Source organism: Astatotilapia calliptera, chromosome 20, assembly GCF_900246225.1.
Source record: "Astatotilapia calliptera chromosome 20, fAstCal1.2, whole genome shotgun sequence".
Classification (NCBI taxonomy): domain Eukaryota; kingdom Metazoa; phylum Chordata; class Actinopteri; order Cichliformes; family Cichlidae; genus Astatotilapia; species Astatotilapia calliptera.
Window position 1 is genome coordinate 24,551,664 of NC_039321.1, and position 20,994 is coordinate 24,572,657.

At 37.8% G+C, this 20,994-nt stretch overlaps 1 protein-coding gene and 1 long non-coding RNA gene across 6 annotated transcripts in view; one reads left to right on the forward strand and one right to left on the reverse strand.

Annotated features, from left to right (window-relative positions):
* acot7 (acyl-CoA thioesterase 7) overlaps positions 1 to 13,501 on the forward strand; it is a 58,490-nt gene extending 44,989 nt beyond the window's left edge. For all 5 annotated transcript variants that reach the window (XM_026153137.1, XM_026153138.1, XM_026153136.1 and 2 more), the window contains 2 exons: positions 333 to 517; positions 13,011 to 13,501. In XM_026153137.1, the coding sequence (XP_026008922.1) occupies positions 333 to 517; positions 13,011 to 13,109 (284 nt within the window). In that variant the 3' untranslated portion in view covers positions 13,110 to 13,501. The remainder of the gene's footprint in view (positions 1 to 332; positions 518 to 13,010) is intronic.
* Positions 13,502 to 18,558: 5,057 nt separating this feature from the next.
* On the reverse strand, positions 18,559 to 19,317 carry LOC113012812 (uncharacterized). Its single transcript, XR_003270753.1, has 2 exons — positions 19,174 to 19,317; positions 18,559 to 18,729 (listed from the first exon to the last, which is right to left on the reverse strand). It is a non-coding gene; the product is annotated as an uncharacterized LOC113012812 (long non-coding RNA).
* Positions 19,318 to 20,994: the final 1,677 nt, after the last annotated feature.

Consider the following 20,994-nt stretch of genomic DNA (forward strand, 5'->3'; position numbering starts at 1 on the left):
GCTGAAATCTTCCTCTGCTAGTTTATTATATAGATCATATTCAGTGTAATTAAAGCTATTTAGTATGAGTTTACTTACATTATTCAGTATTTTTGATGTAGCGGTTGGAATGCTGTGTTTTTGTGAAAACCTGATGCCTTGTGCAACTTCTTTTTTTCACCTTTATAAGACTAAGTGAAGCCTTAAAATAACTGCTATGTCTGAGAAATAGTAGAAAATGTTATGGTAAAGATCAAAAAAATGAAAATGTCTCTAAATGGCAACATATTTAGGTTTTATTTTAAAACACTGAAAATCAGAGTGCTCAATATCCTTTTCCTCTTCTTCCCAAGGGTGTGTGGTGACGGTGACAGGACGACTCACATTTGTCAGTAACAAATCAATGGAGATTGAGGTGTTGGTAGACGCGTCCTCAGTGGTGGAGGCAGAGAAGGGGAAATATCGTGCTGTCTCAGCTTTCTTCACCTTCATCTCCCTGGACAAGGACAATAAGCCCCTGCCTGTCCCTGCCCTTAAGGTTGGTATCGTCCAATCTCCTTCTAAAGTCTGCCTATCTTTTAAAACCTTGATACATAATTTGTGATGTTATACTTTATTTTATATCCATATCCCTTAGTACAGAGTAATTACATTCACAAACACTGACAGTCAAGTCTGTTTTTTTACAGTATTCTAATGGAAAATAATCAAGGCATGGATTTTATTGCATTTTTGCTGCGATATCATCTTTTAAAGGCTAGTTATTTTTAGCTCGGTCTCTTCTAACTGCTGATAACATTTCCATTAGTAATTTTTCTTTATCGTGACATGTAAAAGGGCCATTACAAGACTGGATCAATGGAGCCTTCATATATAGAAAATGTTGAGTTGGGTCAGACTGATCTTTGATCCAAAACCACTGTAAAATTTTCCAGATAGCTGAAAAAAATGACAAATATGAAAAAGTATACTAATACTTTTAAGATTATATATTAAAGACTGTCTTCACAGACATGGTTTTTGGAAAGCTCAAAGATACTGCCCATTGTTTAGGAATTCAACATGTCAGACTCTTTAGAAAGCATTCAAATCCTCATAGTATTTTATGTTCAATATAGGTATTTGTTGTGCCTGAAAATGAATAAATAAATGAAATGAATGAAATGAAATGAATAGTGTTTGGGTATTATCCTTCAGCAGTGAGCAGGGCTGAATGATCTTATTCCCACAAGATCTCTGAGATGAGTATCTCTGGGATGAGTATGCCTGACTCAGCACTTACTGCCAGCAAGCAAAGACTGCATGCTTACCTGCAGACAGGAGAGAGATGCCTGCTGTTTGTTCAGGCTCTCCAACACATAACGATCCAAACCTTGTTTTTATGCAAACACCGAGCTCATGCGCCATCTGTTTAAGTCATTAATATTAATGAGAAGCTATCTTTTTGCAATTTTACACAAGCGAGGAGCTTTTAAAACCATATTCTAAACAAAGCAATGTAGTTTGTGTTAAGGTTCACATTATTTTTAAGTGTCGTGATTAAGATTTTCACTCCATATTTTGTAACTGAGCAATTCAAATTCTACTTAATGTTTTGTTTGAGTTGTCGTTGTTGTTATTAATGATGTACTGCACTCCATTTTCTTGAGATGGGTGGGCAGTTTCAAATTTGGGTTAGGGTCATTATTCCCTCAAGTGCACTTGTACAAATTTCATAGAGTTTACACCAGAACTTATAATTAAACTAGAAGTATTTGTAGAATACTGAAAAAAAAAACCCCAAAGGCAATAATACTAGCAACAGAAGAACAAAGAAGAAAACAAATAGTATGATAATAAGTACAAATAGAAATAATAAATCTTTGATTTTTGAAAATAACACATGTATTCTACAAAAATGCATTTTAACTCCCGCCTGCAAGACAGTAGTGCATGACACTATGTCCTTCCATGTTTCAAGTACCATGAGCGTGTAATAAGAAATTTGCAGGAAGAAAGCTGCTGTGGTTGAGAGTGAAGCGTGAAAAAGGATTGTTATAGGTGTGTTGTCATGCCACAAGTGCAGCAGTGACTCATTTGACCATCAGGTCACAGTTGAAGGTGCAGTGTTAGCCTTTATAAACCTTTATAAACCACAGCACATTTATTCAAGACTTCTCTGATGATGCCCCTGCAGATAGAAGTGTTCATCAAATGCATGTCGCCTTTGGTTGGCCTTTTCAAAAGTGTCTGTCAGTCCCCTGATTTCCATTTCACAAAACCTGCATTTGGTTTGCCCATTGTCTGCCTCTCCCTCCATGCATTCATTACCTGGTTTTCTGCCTCACGTAAGCTGCTCATTGCTTTTGTTTTAATAGGAGGGAATTGTAGCAGTTATTACACTCATTGTAGTTTCTATTCAGACCTCAATTTTATCAAAAGAGAGGCTAAAAAATCTCCTGGTGATTTTAATAATTCATCCTCAACACTATAAATGGAAATCTAAATGGAGCCTAGGCTGCCAGGGATCTGATGTAGCTTGTCAAATAAACAAGGGCAGGGCAAAAGAGAAACGCGTGTGTGAATGAGTTATGAAGAAAGTGCATGTACACAAACACGAGCCCTTTGTGTGCAGGTCTGCATGTGTTAGAATGAGCATTGCCTGTGAATGTGCACATCCATGGAACAGATCATTGAGCACAAATGCGTGCATGTTTATTTATATGAGCAAGAGGAGGAGGACAAGGCTCGATCGGTGCTATTTCTGGCTTTATGACTATTTACTGGAGGCATAAGCATGAGATGAGATTGACTCTGACTCTACTGATGGCAGTAAACCTTTTCATAATTGTTGGTCTTTGGTGTGTACACGAGAAACGTCATGTGCAGGAAATAAGGTTCAACACATCAGTCCAATTAACACCCAAATTTTCCCTAACAGGAGAGATGGGACTGTGGGAGTTGGAAAGACAAACAGATCAAAAAGCAAAAAAAGCATCGTAAGTCAGATGATTGTGAGCAGAACAAATCAAAATGGAAGGATTGTTACGTTCCCCTGAGGGGTCTAGGCGGGGAGGGGGAAGTAACAAAAGTGACCGGGTCAGAAAAAGGAGTCAGGGAGGCAAAACAGTTAAATAAAACAGTTTTATTGAAGTAATTCAACTAAAAGAGACGGACAAGCCGTTATCACCATAAAAGAAACAAACAAAACTCAGGCGTCGGTCAGTAAGGCAAAAAGTCAAAAGGAAAGCGCAGTTCACTAGCTGGAAACCACAATACACAGCTCACTAGCTGGAAACACCACAAGACACTCAGCTCACTAGCTGGACCCACACAAAATGGCACTCTGGCCCAGAGCTCACCCTGCTCTGGGCTTAAATACCCTTAATTGCTGATGGGAGTCAGCTGTACAGGAGGGAAAGGTGGCATCTCAGGCAGGGGAGGTAGTGGGACACGCCCACACAGGCACCTTCAGGAGAGAGAGAGAGGCTAGGGCCGTAACACCCCCTCCCATAAATGCAAACCCATGGTTTGTCAAATCACAATAACCAAAAGTGAGTCCATAGCCGTGTCAGGACGAAATGCAGGCTTTCCACCTACCAAAGTGAAATGTTTTTGTGTATTTGGCTTCCACATCCTTACATTTTGGCCACATAAAAGGTCTTGTGCAAAAGTCTTGATTCCCCCCTCATTTCTTTATATTCTGCTTCCAAAGAGCCAGACTTGTAATTTTTAAAATAGTGTTGAGTAATAAACATAGGCCGACCGTTTTTAGAGGAATTTTATTTTTTTTGGTAACTTAATACTGACCTGTGAATCAGTCATAATCGACATAATAAAGCATTTTGTCTACACACACCAAACAAAATAGCAAATATTTTATTTTAAATGATATCTTTAGGCACAAAAACACATAATTTGTTTCCAGTTCTTTTGTTGAATCAGTATCTCTAAAATACTAACGATTATAAAGTCCCAATCAAAAGTTTAAGACCACTTGAAAAATGGCAAAAACTCATATTTTGCATGGTAGGATCTTAACAAGGTTCCAAGTAGACCTTGAACATGCATTAAGAAGAAATGGGAGTGAGACAAAACATTTTTTCGAGCATGCAATTTATTGAAAACTGAAACAGCTGATCGAGCTTAGGACCACATGCCATTAAAAGGTCAAATCTGTGCAAAAATCTTGATTCATTGTCATTTTCTGTCAGGTCACACTGTCATGACCTTCAGATGGCAAAGGCAAAAAAAAAAGTTCACTTTTTGAACATGGTCGGGTTGATGAACTGCAAAAGCTTTGGGACCTGTACCATTTGAGAGGGATAAAATAGTATTTTGGCACTAACAAGCTAATTCCCCAAATATTATTAGCATTAGTGTGCTGTGTGTCCTTAAAAAATCTGGGGAAACTGCAAAAGTGGAAAACAAAGGAAATAGGAGAGGAGCAAGATGCCTATGTCTAATGTTCAGTGAAGCCTCATCAAAAATGGTCTCAGTGAAAGGGTGGCTGTCAGGAAGCCCCTGTTAAGGGAGAAAAGGCTGTATGCAAAATTAAAAGAACAGAACTGAAAATCAGTCGCAACAGTTCTTATTGAGTGAAAAATATAAATCTGAAATTTTTGGGTCCAGTCGTCATCAGTGTCTTTGGAGGAGATACAATATACAGTGTCTACAACACACACAGCATCCAAATAAGAATGTCCTTCGAGAAGACTAGAGAACTATTTCTGTAGACTAGTTTAAAAAATTAAAAGAACTCTTGTGTTCAGGCTGTATAGAAATATAGGTGTCATACCAAACAATGACTTTCAAGCCTGTTAGAATCGTACAAACTCTATTTTTGCCTTATGTACATGTACATTTGCCTGTTTCAGTAAATCGTTGCACCTATTGCCAGGTTTACCTAGCAAAGCATAAAGAAACAAGGACTGGCTCAAGACTTTTGCATGGTACAAAATAGTATCATCAGCTATTTCCCAGAAATAGTAAGCCGTGGTATTTACTGTCTCTGTGTTAAAGATCCTCCAGAGAATTAAAACCTTTTCTTCTGAGCTAGCATGAAAGTGTGATTACACAAAACGTGTCTGACAGTTAGCAGTTAGTTTGGCACAAAGAGTGGAAACCTTGAAGCAGCCACCCTGGCTCTGACTAAACATAACAAAAGCTATCTACCAATGCTCAACAGTGGGACAGATTGTGTTATTACTCGGTGTTACTTAGACTGCTACTTCAAGAGTCCTCAAAGTCACTGTATCAGCTAAAAATACTCCTGTACGTGACCACAACTTAATGTGACCTTTAGAGATGGGTAATTTTGTTACCCATGAACAGTGCAATGCTTGTTGTTTTTAACCTTTTCACTGAAGTAAAAAAAAAAAAAAAAAAAAGCTTGTTTGGCTTGGCATAAAATTTAATTAAGCTTCATTTCCCCAAATACTAAACTTGCTTCCTCTTATACCTTTAGTCTTCTAATGCCCCATAGCCCTTTTCATCAGGGAATACTGAAAATCCTTATAAAACAAACAAACTTGTTTCTCTCTTACTTATTCTGGCTGTGTATTATTTTGCCAGGAATGATTGAAATGAGTAAACTTTTCTGCATGCAAGTAGAATAAGACTAATGACTGCATGTACTGTTACATAAATTGAGTTACTTTAAGGCACTCTGATAAAATGGACTGGCTGCTGTAAGTCTTTAAAATGTATGACAAAGACACCCAAGTGTGCGCTTTCAGAACTAAATAATAATAACAATACCTTGACTAAATCTATTTGTCTTTCATAGAGACCTTCCATGTTTATGGAAACCTATACCTCTGTCATTTTTCTCCGTCTCTGCTGAAGTTGTTGATCTTTTTCAGTAGGTAAAGGCTATAAAAAAGAACTACAACTAGAGTCTTTTAAAATCGTCTGTTCTGTGGACATAAAATGTAGAAAGCACACTGGTAGCATGAGACGTTAACTGCGGACCATTCAAACCAAGACGTTCCATCTTCTTGGGACAGCATATATATATGTGTGTGTGTGTGTGTGTGTGTGTGTGTGTGTGTGTGTGTGTGTGTGTGTGTGTGTGTGTGTGTGTGTGTGTGTGTGTGTGTGTGTGTGCTAACATGTATGAGCTGGACTGCTTACGCAGCCTTGTTTTTATCTCTCCAGCGCGTCTGTCGTCACTGTCATTTGCACCAAAGCAGGTGAAACTGATTCACAATGGTTTATGAATTAGTACCCTTGTTTAACTGACTTTATGTTATATTGTGGCCATCTGGTATTCCCCTAGTCTTATTGAGCAGTGTCTATTACAAGATTGCATTTCACCTCTCTTTTGTCTCTCTGATTCTTTTTGTTCTCCGTTATCCGTTTGTTAAAAAACAAACAAACAACAACCAAGAAAAAAAGGTGATTCTCCCTGCTTCTCTTTTATGTTTATAATGCAATTGTCTCTTTTTTTTGTCCTTTTTTAGTACTGCTGAAATTTAAACTGAAAACACTCCTGAAAGCTCAAACCATCACTTATTATAATTTCATGGCAGCTTTTGCCCCAGTTGAGCTCTATAAATAGTCTGATCGACATGACTTCTGCTATTTTTGACTGCAGGTGCTTTCCCTCCCATTTTCCCTTTCTTGATTTCTTGCCAATGAGCTCAGTGCAATCACTATTTTTAGATTTTTCAGTTTCAGCTCACTAGGGAGTTAGGGACGGTGGGAGTGTGTGTATGTGTAGCTGGGCTGTCACTAATGTTAGCATACTGTGGGTTATGCTGAAGTGGGGCATAAGGACAGCAGGCGCACAGAGGATAGTGGGGAATGCCTTGCCTATCTATAACAGTAATCTTGAAAAGGAATTACTGAAATATAGTATATATACATGCTAGGCCAGGATTTTGGTCAAAACAGCAAGCACAAAAAATGCATTGTTAGTAGAAATACAGTATTAATAGGTCCACCATTCATCCCTGCTGAACAAAGAAAAGCTTTGTGTCTTTGTGTATGTGTGTTTTTCTTTATTGCATATCTCCATTTATTGATTTAAGTATTGTTTCACTATATCTCTCTTATTCTTGCCTTCTTGCTCCATCTTTCCTCTGATTTTTCCTTCTTCCTTCTATTCCATCTCCCTCCTTCCTCGCTGGCAAAGACTCAGCTGGCCTCCCTTGACACGAAAACAAGCCTGGTCGTCATGACAACCTCATGTAGTTCACATGAAGTGATGCTCGTTTATTTTTAGATACCTCCCATTTAAGACAATCAGAAACGTGTTAACGGGTACACCCGTTAAATTTAACGCCCAGATCATGCCTGCATCTGTTAGGCACTGCTAAATGTGCACATCAGGGGGTTATCATTCTACCTCATACACTAAATATTGTGTGTTCACAGTTCGAACTAAATTCTCTTCAGTTCAGTGAAACCCAGTTTTCTCTTTGACAGTACATTATTTAGATATTTTTTTGTTAAAGTTATTCAACTTTTATTACTTTCCGATAAACATCTGTCTGTCAGCAGCACCCAAAAGAAGATTAAAAGGGTGATAAGTTTTGTCTGTGATGTTGTATTGTCATGTTGTTGCCTTAATTTGAGATCAAATTCAAAATTAGATACTAAATCATAATGAAAAAGTATAATTTTGTTATATTTAGAAAGAGTAATTTAGCATATTTATGACATGAGTCTTTTCAGTACTTGTATTTTAGTGCTTTTAAATTTTCCTTTCAGAAAATCTTTGATAGAGATCAGTGTCACTTCTAATTTTCTTGTAATTGCAAATTACTTGTTCTTTAAACCCAGTATTTAAACTGCTACATAAGCAACAACTGATCATTTTCAGATCTAAAATTGTCATCAGAGTGAATTTGAAAAAAATGATATGAAAAAATTTATTTTTTGTTGTATTTTTCCTCAAAATTACCTGATCGATCTTTCATACTACAGTAGAAAGTTCAGTATAATTTCTGTCCGCTATCTTACATTAGTAAACTGCTGAAAAATAGGATCCAACTGAGGCTGTATACTTCAGACTCTTCATTGGTGTTGCTAAAGCTGCGATGAAGCCCATAAGAACTTGGCATGTCTGTATTATCAGATAGCTGCAGTGAAAAAACTCAAAGCATTTATGACTAAATGAAAAGATCCACTGGAAGAGCTCCTTTCACCATCCAGAAGAGCCTGGCTGATATAAAAGGATTCATTTTATGACTAGAAATGAAATACCTTTCATCTTTGTCTAAAATGTCATCCTTTGTGTATACCTCTCGGTCCCTCTATCACACACAGATATATAGGTTAGTATCCAGGCTCATTCTATTATTTGTCTTGTGCTGGCTGTTTACAGCTTTGTGCTACCTTTACACAGTGACATTTGCCAGTGCCACTGATGCCCCTTGCCCACTCTAATAGCAGCTCGCGCCAACACAACAGAACCCACCTGGCATTTTGCTGGCATTGTCTGAGCAAATCTCCTTTACATGTATTGTCCCTGTTCCACATTTACACCGTATTGGTTTTTCATGCTCCATTCAGCTGTCCACCGAGTGGATTTAATTAACAACAGGTGAAACATCTGTCCTGGGTGTTTGACCCAATCAGCCAAAGTTCTGGGCTCTGATGTTATCTCACTGGAAGATTTTGAGAGTAATTCTTCTTTTTCCTCTTCTTCTTCATCTTCTGGGCTTGTAACATCAGATCATCTGCCTTAGTAACCTTAGTATCATCTTCATCATGTTTCACCTGATCATATCTATATATGCAGATAAACAGCATGGGTCAAGAAATGGCAATGCCAGCCTGGTAAGTCATTGATGATCAAGACTAATAACGGATGAGTAATTTTCTGAGTTTTCAGTGAGCACCAACACAAGGACAAACTGTTATGCTGAACAAAATGATGATTTAACAGTCACAATCACATTTTTTGTTTGTTCAATACTTTGATTTATGAACAGAATAGATGGGAATTTAGGGAAAGCCCTGTTAACCAAAAAGCTTCTTGTAAGTCCGTAGACACTGAATCAGCTAGGGTCAGCTATCATTCTTATTGTAAAGATAAATAACCTTGATGAAACATGAAATGGTTCAGTTTACCCGAATGCCAATACATGTAGTGATTGTCACATGACACTGCTGGAGTATAGGCATTTGCCTTAAATACAATATAACAAGCATGCTGGTTTTTGCAAGGATATTTCTGCTTTATATTTGCAGTGAAGACAAATTACTTAAGAACACAACAAGGACCTTAATAAAAAATGAATTGCCTCATGGAGTTATGCAAATGTAATTAACATAATGGTTAACATACCCATGACACACGTAACCTGTGGTACTGTGTGTAGATGGATGTGCACCGGCCATATGTGCATATTATTATTATTAGTAATATTATTATTGTAATTATTGACTATTAAGTAATAAGGCTAAAAAAACAAGGTTTGAACAGTGATCAGGAATTTGTTTTTACTGGATGGGTGAGCTGAATGTATAAATTGGTGTCTGGAAATATAAATCAATTATTCAATTACAAAATATTCATGTAATTAGTTCAAATCAATTTCAAGCTGTGCAGGAAAAATTGCACGTTAAAAATGTTTTATAATAATTATTATTTTAGTTTAACAACCTTTGATATGTTAATAGTCAAAGCTTACATAAATCTCTTCTTCAGGCAGACAGCAAAGCTCACATTTTTCCTGCCAGCATCATTTTTAGCTGTCATTGTCAGACAGTCTGCAGCTATGATTCATCAGCAGCAGTAAGGTATACAGTTTCGTTTTGCTGTTTGCTAACTCATCTCAAACCGTACATCGATATGGTTTTAAAAAGAGGGATTTTTACTATTTACTAGTACAACTTTTATTCTTTAAAAAAGTTAAATAAAATATATTAATTCATTTTTTTAAATTAAATTGACGTCCTTACAGTTCTGTCTGATCATAAACAGTCTCACCATGTAAACCTTTTTTCTTTTGCTTTGATATCATGGCTGCAGTTTTTCAGACTTAAATAAATAAACAATAATGTCTTTGGATTGTTCCAGCCTGTTCAAGAAGGATGATTTATAAGCCTCTAATTGGTGTTAGGATCCTAAATCACCTTGTTGGGGGTTATTTCAGTAATGCTATAATGCAGCTCCCTGCGCAGCTCAAAGTTTTAACTAGATAGAGCAAGATGCCTCTGTCTCATTAATGCACTTAATGAATTGTTAGGCTAGTCAATAGATTGTCCACAGAGTTAGACAAAAGGAATTATGACATTATAGGTCATGTTTGTGTATTTGTCTGCCTTCCAACATTGCAACAGGCAACCATTTATAACCACCTTTATAATAAACTGTATAACAGCGAGGAAGGAAACACCATTTAACTGAGTAACTGTGACTTGAAAATTAAATATATGTCAGTATATTTGTCTTATGTGAAGAAAATGAATAACCACTAAATAAAAAATTATTTGTATATATGGGGGCACATATTTACAAATGAATAGAAATGAAATTCATTGGTTATAGAGTATGCGAATAGATATTTAACAGATACGTCAGAAATAAGCCCAGCATCACATTGACGACCTGTCCAGGGTTTACCCTACGCCTCGCCCTATGGTGGCTGGGATAGACTTGGAGCTTGTAGAATACAAAAAAAGATAATATGTTAACTTTTTGCCAACACAGAGATACCAGTTAAGACGCTACAGATGCCGCTGGAGCATCTGTACGTTTAACAGTTAGTTAATGTACAGACACTTAAATATAGTAAACTTTGCAATGTATTTTTTAATAAAGGAGCAGAACGTTGTGTGCATAAGTTCTGCTTATAATCATTTTATTTACTCTGGTAATTCTTTATTTTCATTTTTTACTGCTGACGGCTGCGTTTAACTATTTCATTTTATTTGTGGTCCTTAACTCAAATTTTGTTTTAATTGTGCTTACTTATGTCTAATAATTAATTTTTTAATAATGCAACTTAAGTCATGCTTTTTTCACCTTTAAGAAATGGATTACATAAATAAAGTTTTGCTAGAACATTTCAAAACCTTTTAATTGTGTCATTGCATTATAGAAAGATAATCATACTACAGTAGTAACAGTAGTAGTAATAGTAGTATTTTTAGTAGTAAAATACAGACCTTGAAATTTGTAAAACATGGGAACATTTGATGCAAAAGTTAAAAAATGGGATCAGCATTGTTCAACAGTGTATGCATGCATATATGAGGTCATTACAATCACAGTGCACTACATTTGGTTGCTGTTTGGGGTGTAAAGCAATGGCTAAGCTTGTTTAGAGTTGATCTGACCCACCCTGCCTGATTCTGTAACTCACAGTCTGTAACCCATCTCAATCCAGTTAGAACTTCATCACACCAGTAATCACTTATATAAATACACATACCTTATATAATTATAAATAATTTTATTTGTGTATTTAATTTTTTTTTCACTTTTTTTGCAGCCTATTCACCTACCTGTGTAGATATTCTGACTGAACAGAACCACGTTTACATTTTACATTATGTACAGAACCACAGTATGTGGTTTTCAGCAGGCATTAAGCATGTGAATATGTAAGATACGTAAGCAATCATTTTTATGGTCATGACTTGTCAGTTCCTTGGTTATATTACATGACGCCCAGATATTGTATGTTATATGTGTCTATATTATTTTTCTGAAAAACTTGTTCTTTCCCCCTCTCTCTCTCTTTTCAAACTCAATGAACTGGAATTATCCATTACTTTCAGTTGAATGGCAAAAGCAAAACTGACTGAGCAGTATGTTGACTGTTATATAACTGCCATACAACAAACACACCAATATTACAGCTGTATGCTCCTGAACCTGTTCTACAGATAAGATATTCCCACTGGTGTTGTGTTTGTAGCTCAGCGCCACTGTTTTAATATTCTCGTCACATTTGAGTAATGACCCCCTTGGGCTTGTCCCCGGCATTATGTTTTGTCATGTTTGTTACCACCCTGCTCTCTCCTTAAATTTAAGGTGCCATCTGTCAGTTTTGCACCCTGTTTGTGTGAGTGGCAGGTGCTCTTGAATCTGCCAACCACCTGGTGTGTACGCAGCAAAGAGCCTCCATCAGAACATGTCATTAGCTCTAACAGTACGCTTTATATATGAAATACAAACATGTTCACGTACCCTGCTTTGTTACAGTGCTTTGAAGATAAGGTAAGGAGAAATCAGTCAGCACCTTCAAAGAAAGTGTGACATGGTCACTGGTGGTGGTATTGTTGCAAATCATAAGGTTGGCCAACAGTCAAATTAAACTGTACAGAATATCGAGTGCTTACTCCTATAAACCAGCAGCCACATTTAGCTTCAAAACAAACAACTGCACAGAATTAAACAGTAAAAATGATTCATAACAGCTGTAAATCTATAGAGTGTTTCCAGATGCCTGCAACATCAATAATACTGCACTGGCGCTGTGCATAGAACACACTATCATGGATGCGGTCAAGGTTGGTCAAGAGAAGGTTTGATGAGATGATGACATGAGTTGAGAGGCTAACACTCACCACACATTACCGGAATTGCCCTTTATGTACTTCTACAGCATTATTTACCTATTTATCAGGTTGTGTCTAACCTTGTGAGTAGATGTTGTTACTATGACCAAAAAATGGATTCATGAACCTGATCAGCTGACTCATCACCATTCTTCAGTCTTGCCATTAGTGTTGCATTAATATAAAATGTGTTGCTGGAAATAAATGCATTCACACACCTTTAAAATGCAGAAATTTCATATGTGGCAATGTCCTGCATATGTCACATGTGGTTTCACTCAACTTCACTTATATGTAGTCTTCTTCATATATTTTGTATATCATGCTGGGTCTTTACAAGCCTAGAGTCAGACGCATTTGTTCTATATTTCACCTAGAAGATGAATGGCAATTTCAGCAGCACTGTCAAGTCAATTAGATCAGAGCTTCATGCCCACGGTTAATATAATAATTAGAGGGGAAACATTCCAGTGTGTAGATGATAAATGTGTCTGGAAACAAATATTTTTGTCTATTTTCTTTTCCTCTAGGTTGAAGGCGAGGATGAGCAGAGACGTTTTGACGAGGGGAAAGTACGTTACCTCCAAAATAAAGAAAAAAGGCTGTCAGATAAGATGCGTGGCCAGTGACGCTGCCACTCAGAATTTAACACCTGCAGCAACAATACAATAACCCCACACAATATGTAGTATGAAGTAAACATTTTCTGCTTTATGATTATTGCTTTTTCTTGAACCTGAACCTGTGATTTTTTTTTCCTGTGCTACACCAAAGTATCCACATATACTGTATATGTATGTAAGAGTACATAATTTATTTTGGAGAGAATTTTAATGACGTATGAAGACTGTTTTTTTTTTCGATCACTGTCTCCTGTCTCTGTGTAGAAGAGTACTATTTTGTTTGTGGAAGATCTGAAGACTTAATTATCATGTCAGTTTAAAGTGATAATCTGAGCACAAGGAAACTGATGAATAAGCGAGTGAGTAGTAATAATGAATAAAAGATCCAAGTACTAGTCTGGGGCTCTCGCCTTGTGTCCTTGCTAGTTTGATGATGGTGATGTCTTTGTCTTGGGCATGCCTTGGCACAGAGGGCACACGCTATTCATCTTTTCAGCACTGTGTCTTTCACAGAGAAATCAGGGGAGCTTGGGGGTTTTGACTCAACTTGCATCTCTCCCACATCACCCCCTCCCACTTCCTCTCTGCTCTCACCCTGCTTTGCCCGTCTATCACACTATGCCTTACCACACTCTCTTTTCCCTTTTCTCATTACGACCTCTTCTCATCCAATTCCATTCTCCCATAATGTTGCTTTCTTGCTCCTGAGTTTCTCTTTATTTACCTGTCTGTCTCCCTTGTTGCCTCTTGTACCCGTATTGTTCTCTTAGTCTCCAGATGACATTTGAGGATTCATCATTGTCTGATAAACAAAGTGAACTGGATAAAAAAAAAAAAGTCTCTATTAGTGTCTTTCCATGTGTCCTTTGTAAGTGCGTGTGTGCACAAGGTAAAATCAGAAAGATAAATGGGGCCAGTGAGAAATCAATATTACCATGGCCATGACTATATGGCCAAGCCAAGATTGAACACTGTGATCATTAACCAGCCATAAATACCATGGTATTATATTTCTTTTTTTTTCTTTTGCATTTTATTTCATTTTAGATCAGAATCAGATTCATCAAGAGGTGTAGGTAGGGCTGCGCACTGGACAACAGGGACTAATTTCGGATCAAAACCAAAGTGAAACTGAAGATTATTAAAGTCCAATGTAGAAGCTCAGACAGTGACAAAAGTCTAAACATTTGTAAATTTTATTTTCTTTGGACCTTTATTCCTCCTCATACTGCCTTTCTGACATGGACAGAAAATGATTTGTCATTGGATCATGAAGGTTATTGTTATTTTTTTCCTCTGTCCTTCCAGCCAGCAGAGTATGTGTGCTTTTCATTTCCCCCATGAAAATAAAGTTAGGCCCAAGCTGCACTGGGGGCTATATCTATTTTTAACCCTAGTTATGCAGAAGCGTCTTGTGAGAGGAGGCGAGCACAGGAAGGGAGAAGACGATACAGTGAGACAGTATGGTAAGATGAGACTTCTGAGAAATATGAACTCATTGAAAAGCATTCGCCATACGTACAGTATCATGACAATGTCATTATCTAAAATAGATGTTTCTCTTTCAGCTAGCAGCAACAGCAACAGTGTGCTTTTAATGAAAATAAATTCCGTGTCCGACTGACATAAACCTACAGTATATATTTTATATGTTAAAAACAGTGATACTGAATGAGGCTATATGCCAAACTTGTTTTCTCACTGAGAATAACAGAAAAATTCGAATGAAAGACAAAATCTGATAACATATTTGCATGTCATATATAAATGAAAGCACAGCAGTGCTCTCAACGCTGTATACCCGTGCAGAGGCTACTTAGATGAATGATCCTCTGGTGCGGCACAAGAACCATTAAGTACTTTGAGCAAAGGATAAATGATAAAGCGAGGTGGTGCTCAGAAGACTCTTGGCTTTTATTGCTGAGTGGCCTCCTTTGCATTTTCTGCTCGTTGTGCTCACAGCTCAAGAATCTCTCGTCAGTCATTTTCTTGCAGCGAGGCCTTGATTTCACACGTGAGACAAAACTCAGTAACCTGAACAATGTGCTGTTTGCACTTCATGGTCACGCTTGTAAATATGTCTGTCAATATTTGCATGAGGCAACGTTTCTGCTAAGTTTGTTGGCAAAAGCTGCTGATGTGTAAGAACAAAAGACTTTAACAGCAAAATATCTGAAAAAAACTCTTCCTTGGAACATTTTCAAAGAACTGAGTTATGAGCATTACATTCAACCATCCTGTGTAATCTGGGCTTGGAGCCAGCAGGGCTTTCCTCGCGGAGGAGTAGGTGATGGATCATGCTTTGTCTGGCTTGGAACCTCCCTTTTTGTTTTTACAGCCACAGTGGACCTTTTGGGGTGCAACTAAATTTGGCTAACTTTGAGTGTAAGGAACACAAACTTTGATGCACAGAGTGGTGGCCACCCTGGAAAAGATGAGAGAGCATATTGATAGGACATTGAAAACAGCATTAAGTATTAAAAAGATGCTGTGCCTGTGCCTACATATCTTGGAGCTGATGGTGGTAGTTGGGGCAGCCCAGTGACACTGAAGCCAGTGGGCGGGAATGCCTTCTGTTACTTTTTACTTCCAGGTCACCTAGCATCACACAAACTCAAGCTCCCTTGCCATGTCCAGTACTGATAATGGGTTTACTTGAGTCTAAAACAACATCAGTAACAGGTTACACATGCATGCATCTTCATGACTAACACAAAATAACAAATTCCAGATTTTGTTACACAAATCAAATCACAAATTATTCAAACTAAGCTGGACTTGTTTTCCACAAGCCAACAGCCTAGCATTAATTGATGCCCATTGTAGTGTTGTAAATGGGTTGCTAATTCATGCACCCACTGAATCAGTCCTGACTCATTTTACCCTGACAAGTTAATAATGAACATACCAAAGACTCTGTGAAGTAAAGGTAGATTTGGGTGTGCTCCAGCAGAGCCACACTGTTCAAATGTAACACTGTTGTTCTCTAAAATTATGCTTTGGACACATTTGTTAATCAAATTGTGCCATTTACTTTGCACATGCCATCTCATTTTGTTCATTTCCTCTTCTTTGTTCTCTGTGTTTTTGCACACACACACACACACACACACACACACACACACACACACATATATACTGGTTGCACGTATGCACGCACAGGCACACATATCGCGGTCTCTATTGTATCCCTTATTTGTTTCTAATGTTATTTTCAAGTGACTTGTGTGCTTTCCTGTAGTTTCCTCTGTTCCCTGCCTTTTTGTTTCAGTTACTGCCTGTCTTATTATCAAGACTTGCTTCCCCCTGTTTCTAGGCAGGATTGAAACCAGTTTAGACATTAGTGAGGTCCACCTTTTTTTTCTTTAATTTTTCTTTTTTCTTTAATACAGCACCTGCACTCCAAGTAGAAGCCATAATATTTTAGAATTCCCAGTCTTTTTAGGCAAAAACCACCCAGAGCCACATACTGATTATCTGTTTTTGCTTCCTTTTCTTCATGTGACTGTGTGCCGTGCTCTCGCTAATGTCACCTGTGTCCAGTCAGAACAGCATGCACATAGTTTTGCCTCTTTGCTCATCTGTTTACCTTCTGTTTGACCTCCTTGTACTTCTTCTGTTTTTCAAAAAGGATTAGAATGATCTTGGAAGTTTGTATTAGCTTTCATTAAGCTCACTTGTAGTTAGATTTGTCTGTGATGTATCTATTCAGCTCTTCTCTCCCATGAATCATAACACAATCAGCTTCTCTTCTTTTATCGTGTTTGAAATCTTCTCCGGGTGTTTTTCATCAAATGTGCCTTTTCTTCTGCTACTGCTGTTTGAAGTTTCGAGAAAACCTAACACAGACAAGGAGACTCAGTTAATGTAGAATCATTCCCTTACCAAACCTTTACAAAATAAAACATGTACACAATGTAGTGTTTACACAGTTATAGTTCTTTACTCTTTATCCACGCACTGTGCGCAAATGTTTTATGAGCTGTAAGTGAACCGATTTAGCTGTAACTTTTGCTATTTCTTTCTTTCTTTTACGTGGTCAAGAAATGCAGTCAAAGCAGTTTTTATATTCACAGGTTGACTGTGAAATGGTGAAATTCCATTTGCTTGGAATAGCAAATGGTTGTTGCCTATTCCAATTTAAAAATGAATAGTCATTTTTAATCAACTTGGAGGCTGCTTAAATTACCTCCAGTTCAAGTCAAGAATTCAGCCACATCTCTAGAAACAGCTAGTAAAATCCAACAGGGTGAGCAACATGGGCGCTCAGTCAGCCAGGCAGGCTTTAAATGAAATCTCCAGTTTTTCCCAGTAAAATAGAGTTATTTTGTGATGATTTTCTGGATCACAGTCTCCTAAAACCTGGTGCTTTACACAGCAACCGTGATCTGCAACAGTAGCACTGAAACTAGTGAAAGAAATTGTAGCAAAAACTAATTATACAGCTAAGCTTTGTAAAATTAAAATGTTGGCAAGCTTAGCTGAATGAGCATTATATCATGCTGCAGCGCAGGAAGCAAAGCAGGCCAAGCTTTTTCTGCATGATAAATCACTGTTTTTGATTACTTGCTCTTATGATTTGCTTGTATGGACATACTTGTCAAACAGAAGTACAACATGAGGACTTATATATTGACTTGTATTGATATAGTAGCAGCTCTACCAAAAGATAATACTTTATCTGTCCCAAATCCAAATAAATATATATAAAATATATTCTTATTTATGCTCTTTTATGGGAATTTTATGAAATTCTCAGTTGGTGAAAAACAAACAACCCCACTACAGCTGCAAGGATTGCATTTTAATTTAGCAGATCATAGTGCAACAGAAACAACAGTCTGGATAATAAATCTGAGAAATGTTAACTATTTGATGGAGTATGTGCGTGTGCAAAGGCAAGACTAAGAAAAATAAAGCTGGTCCAAAATAAATACTTCAAATACAACATGACTACCTTTTAAAATGTGACTAAATTGTGAGCCATACGCATAGGTGCTTTAAGTGGTGACTGGATTAGCTGTGAAGAAATCCTGACTCAGTGTCTGGAGAAGCTTTTTTAAAACGTACTTCATCACTGAACAGTCTGGCTGTGCCCTGCACGGGCAGCTCCCAGGTGTGGTTTTGTGTATCTGTTTTAATGAATGGGAAGCTGTGCACTGCTGTTCAGACCATCCGGTGAATAAATGAAAAAAATCTTTATAGTGGCAAAAACCAGGGAAACAGGGACCTCTGTGTCTCTTCTCTCATGTAGGGCCTATCAGTTTTCTCACTGGGTACAATCTTCACCCTGCGGGAGGAAAGCCGCTCTTACAGAATCATCCAACGAAGGAGGCTTACGTAACAAGTCGTATAATGTCAATTAAAAGACCCATTTAAAAAGGAGCATGAATGGCATGAAGGAAAAAAAGAGCATCAGCGAGATATAAATAACAGAAGATCCATCAGAAAAGTCTTAAGAATGACGACATTTATTAGATTTCGTGCATGTTTTCACACTCAACTGTAGTAAGCTATTAAAACAATGCCCTTTCTGTTTGCACTGCATCAGATCTTTATTTTAACTCATTCAAATGAGACCTTTGATGAAAGTAAGCTCTTGATGTTCATTCAGAGGTTGCAGGGCCTGTAAAAAAAAAATCAAAGAAAATGTTCAGCACGCAACAGCAGCTCTGCTCTGGTAAAATACCGACCTATTTTTCCATGAATTATTTCTTATTGCGGTTCACTCCCACGACCACGGAGCGTCTGCACGAGAACGAGCCAACACTGTCGGGAGCGCGCAGCAGTCATGCCTCATCCGTCGCTCGCCTCGTCAGTGTTGGAAAACAGAAGAAGAATTTTGCCTTTCAGCTAAAATAAACCGTTTTACTTTAGTTCTCGTGCTATCGCTCGACCGCCCGCTTCGTGGAAAAGAAAGTGACATATTTTGCCAAACTACTCGATAATTTATCTCCCCCCCTCCACAGTCAGCGAGACAAAAGAGGGCAATAAGATAAAAGAGGAGTGCAGCTGTGGTGATGTGCCGTTTCGGGTTCTCATCCTTCATTTCGCAGGTCATTCCTCTAACCTGATGCTGTTGATACTCCCGACGCTGTTCAGTTCAGGGATGGAAATGCTTTGGAAGCCACTTCAACGGACCTGAAGCCATGACCGACAGAGTCTTCATCCCCCGGAAACAACGAGCAGTCAGGAGCCTCAACATTTCGTGAAAGGTAAGCCAAGACCCGCACAGCTGGTTATAATTACGTCAGACTCGCCGGTGATTAGCTTAGGTGTACAAAAACAAACAAAAACAAAGAGAACAACAGAGCTCCATCCAAACAGGTGGTGTCCTGCAGCAGGAACAGGTGATACTAAAAAGTGTATTTCTGGATTTATGAATCGAAACGTGACATTCCTGTGGACCCGCAGTACAGAACTGACCTATAGATCGAGGATTTTATTGGTATTAAAACGCTTGAAAGACAAAATGCGGATGGAGAAGTGGCCTAATTGAAAGATGGAATGACAATTATTACGGTGGCTACTGTCAACTATTATACAGCACACTAACTTAACAGAGCGAGCAGCTTTTAGGCCTTCAATAAATCTATGTGATGTAAGTGTGGTAATTAGTACACATTGGCGCTGACTGACAGGAAACGCATCAGTAAAAGGGACAGTAACCTAGATACAGTACTTGTGCAGGCACAAGGTTGAACTTAAACAATACTGAACACCGGTTTTCACATGCAGGCCTGCAGAGAACATGTAAACTTCCTTAGGCAATTTTTAAAATGTTCTGTGCGAAATTAACATAATTTAAGCTGTGCTCTGCATGTCTGCTCTTTGTGTTAGTTTGTGAAATCTCATGCATTTCGTGTGCTTTTACAGACATTTTGTTTAAACAAAAGCTGTATATAACTGTACAGTATATATACACTGATTTACTGGTTTCCAAATCTAAAAAAAATAAGCCTAAATAATATATATATATTGTTATATATATTGTTTTTGTGTTTGTGAGAGTGTTGTGACACAATGGCTTAACTAAGTAAAAGTAATTACTGCTCTACTAGGATACCTGATTTATAGCGTTATTTTCCTCCCAAGTCATTTATTCAACACATTTATATAATTAAGCTTTAAGACAAAAACCCTACATTTTTTTTTCTTTTTCATAAGATTCTTACCAGAGCCATAACTTTGAACAAAAGTGGCCCTATACTTTAAACATGTGCAGTCCAATATATATTAAATATACAACAGCATTACCAGTGTAGTTTTGCTCTACAGCCCCTGATATTGAGAGAGAATTGGCAGAAATCTGATGACATTCTTTCAAATGCTATTTTAATACACTAACCAAAGGAGATAATTATTAAGCGAGGAGCTATTGAATGTTGTCAAAGGTCAGAAAGTGGCCATGCAAGCCAATGATCACTTTTACTGCCCAGAGAAACTGCTGTAGCTTGCATGTGACAGTTACTTCTACACCACAAAACCTCACAACAGATCTCAGTGTTTCGCAGGGCATGTGTGACATTTTGTTTGTCACACGTTCGGCTCTGTCATTTTGTGACCGCGCTAGCCCGTGTTCACACGATTCTATTTTTTTACTCACCCACAACACGTTGACCGCCCTTCCCCACACCATTATATGGTAATGTAACGTCGCGATTAATGGCAATGACGATAGCGTGTAACAGTTATGATCTTTTCTTGCTGCTTAATTTTGCTTATACAAGTGTAATGCGTGGCTTTAATCTACCACCTGATTCACTTAAACTGCCACAGATGCCTGTTTTCAAGAAAAACACTAGTTCTGCTACCATATGGTGCCCAGTGATCCTGCTCCAGTCATAGCTGGAGGTAGCTTAACATAAACTGGAAGAAAGCCTCAAGGGTT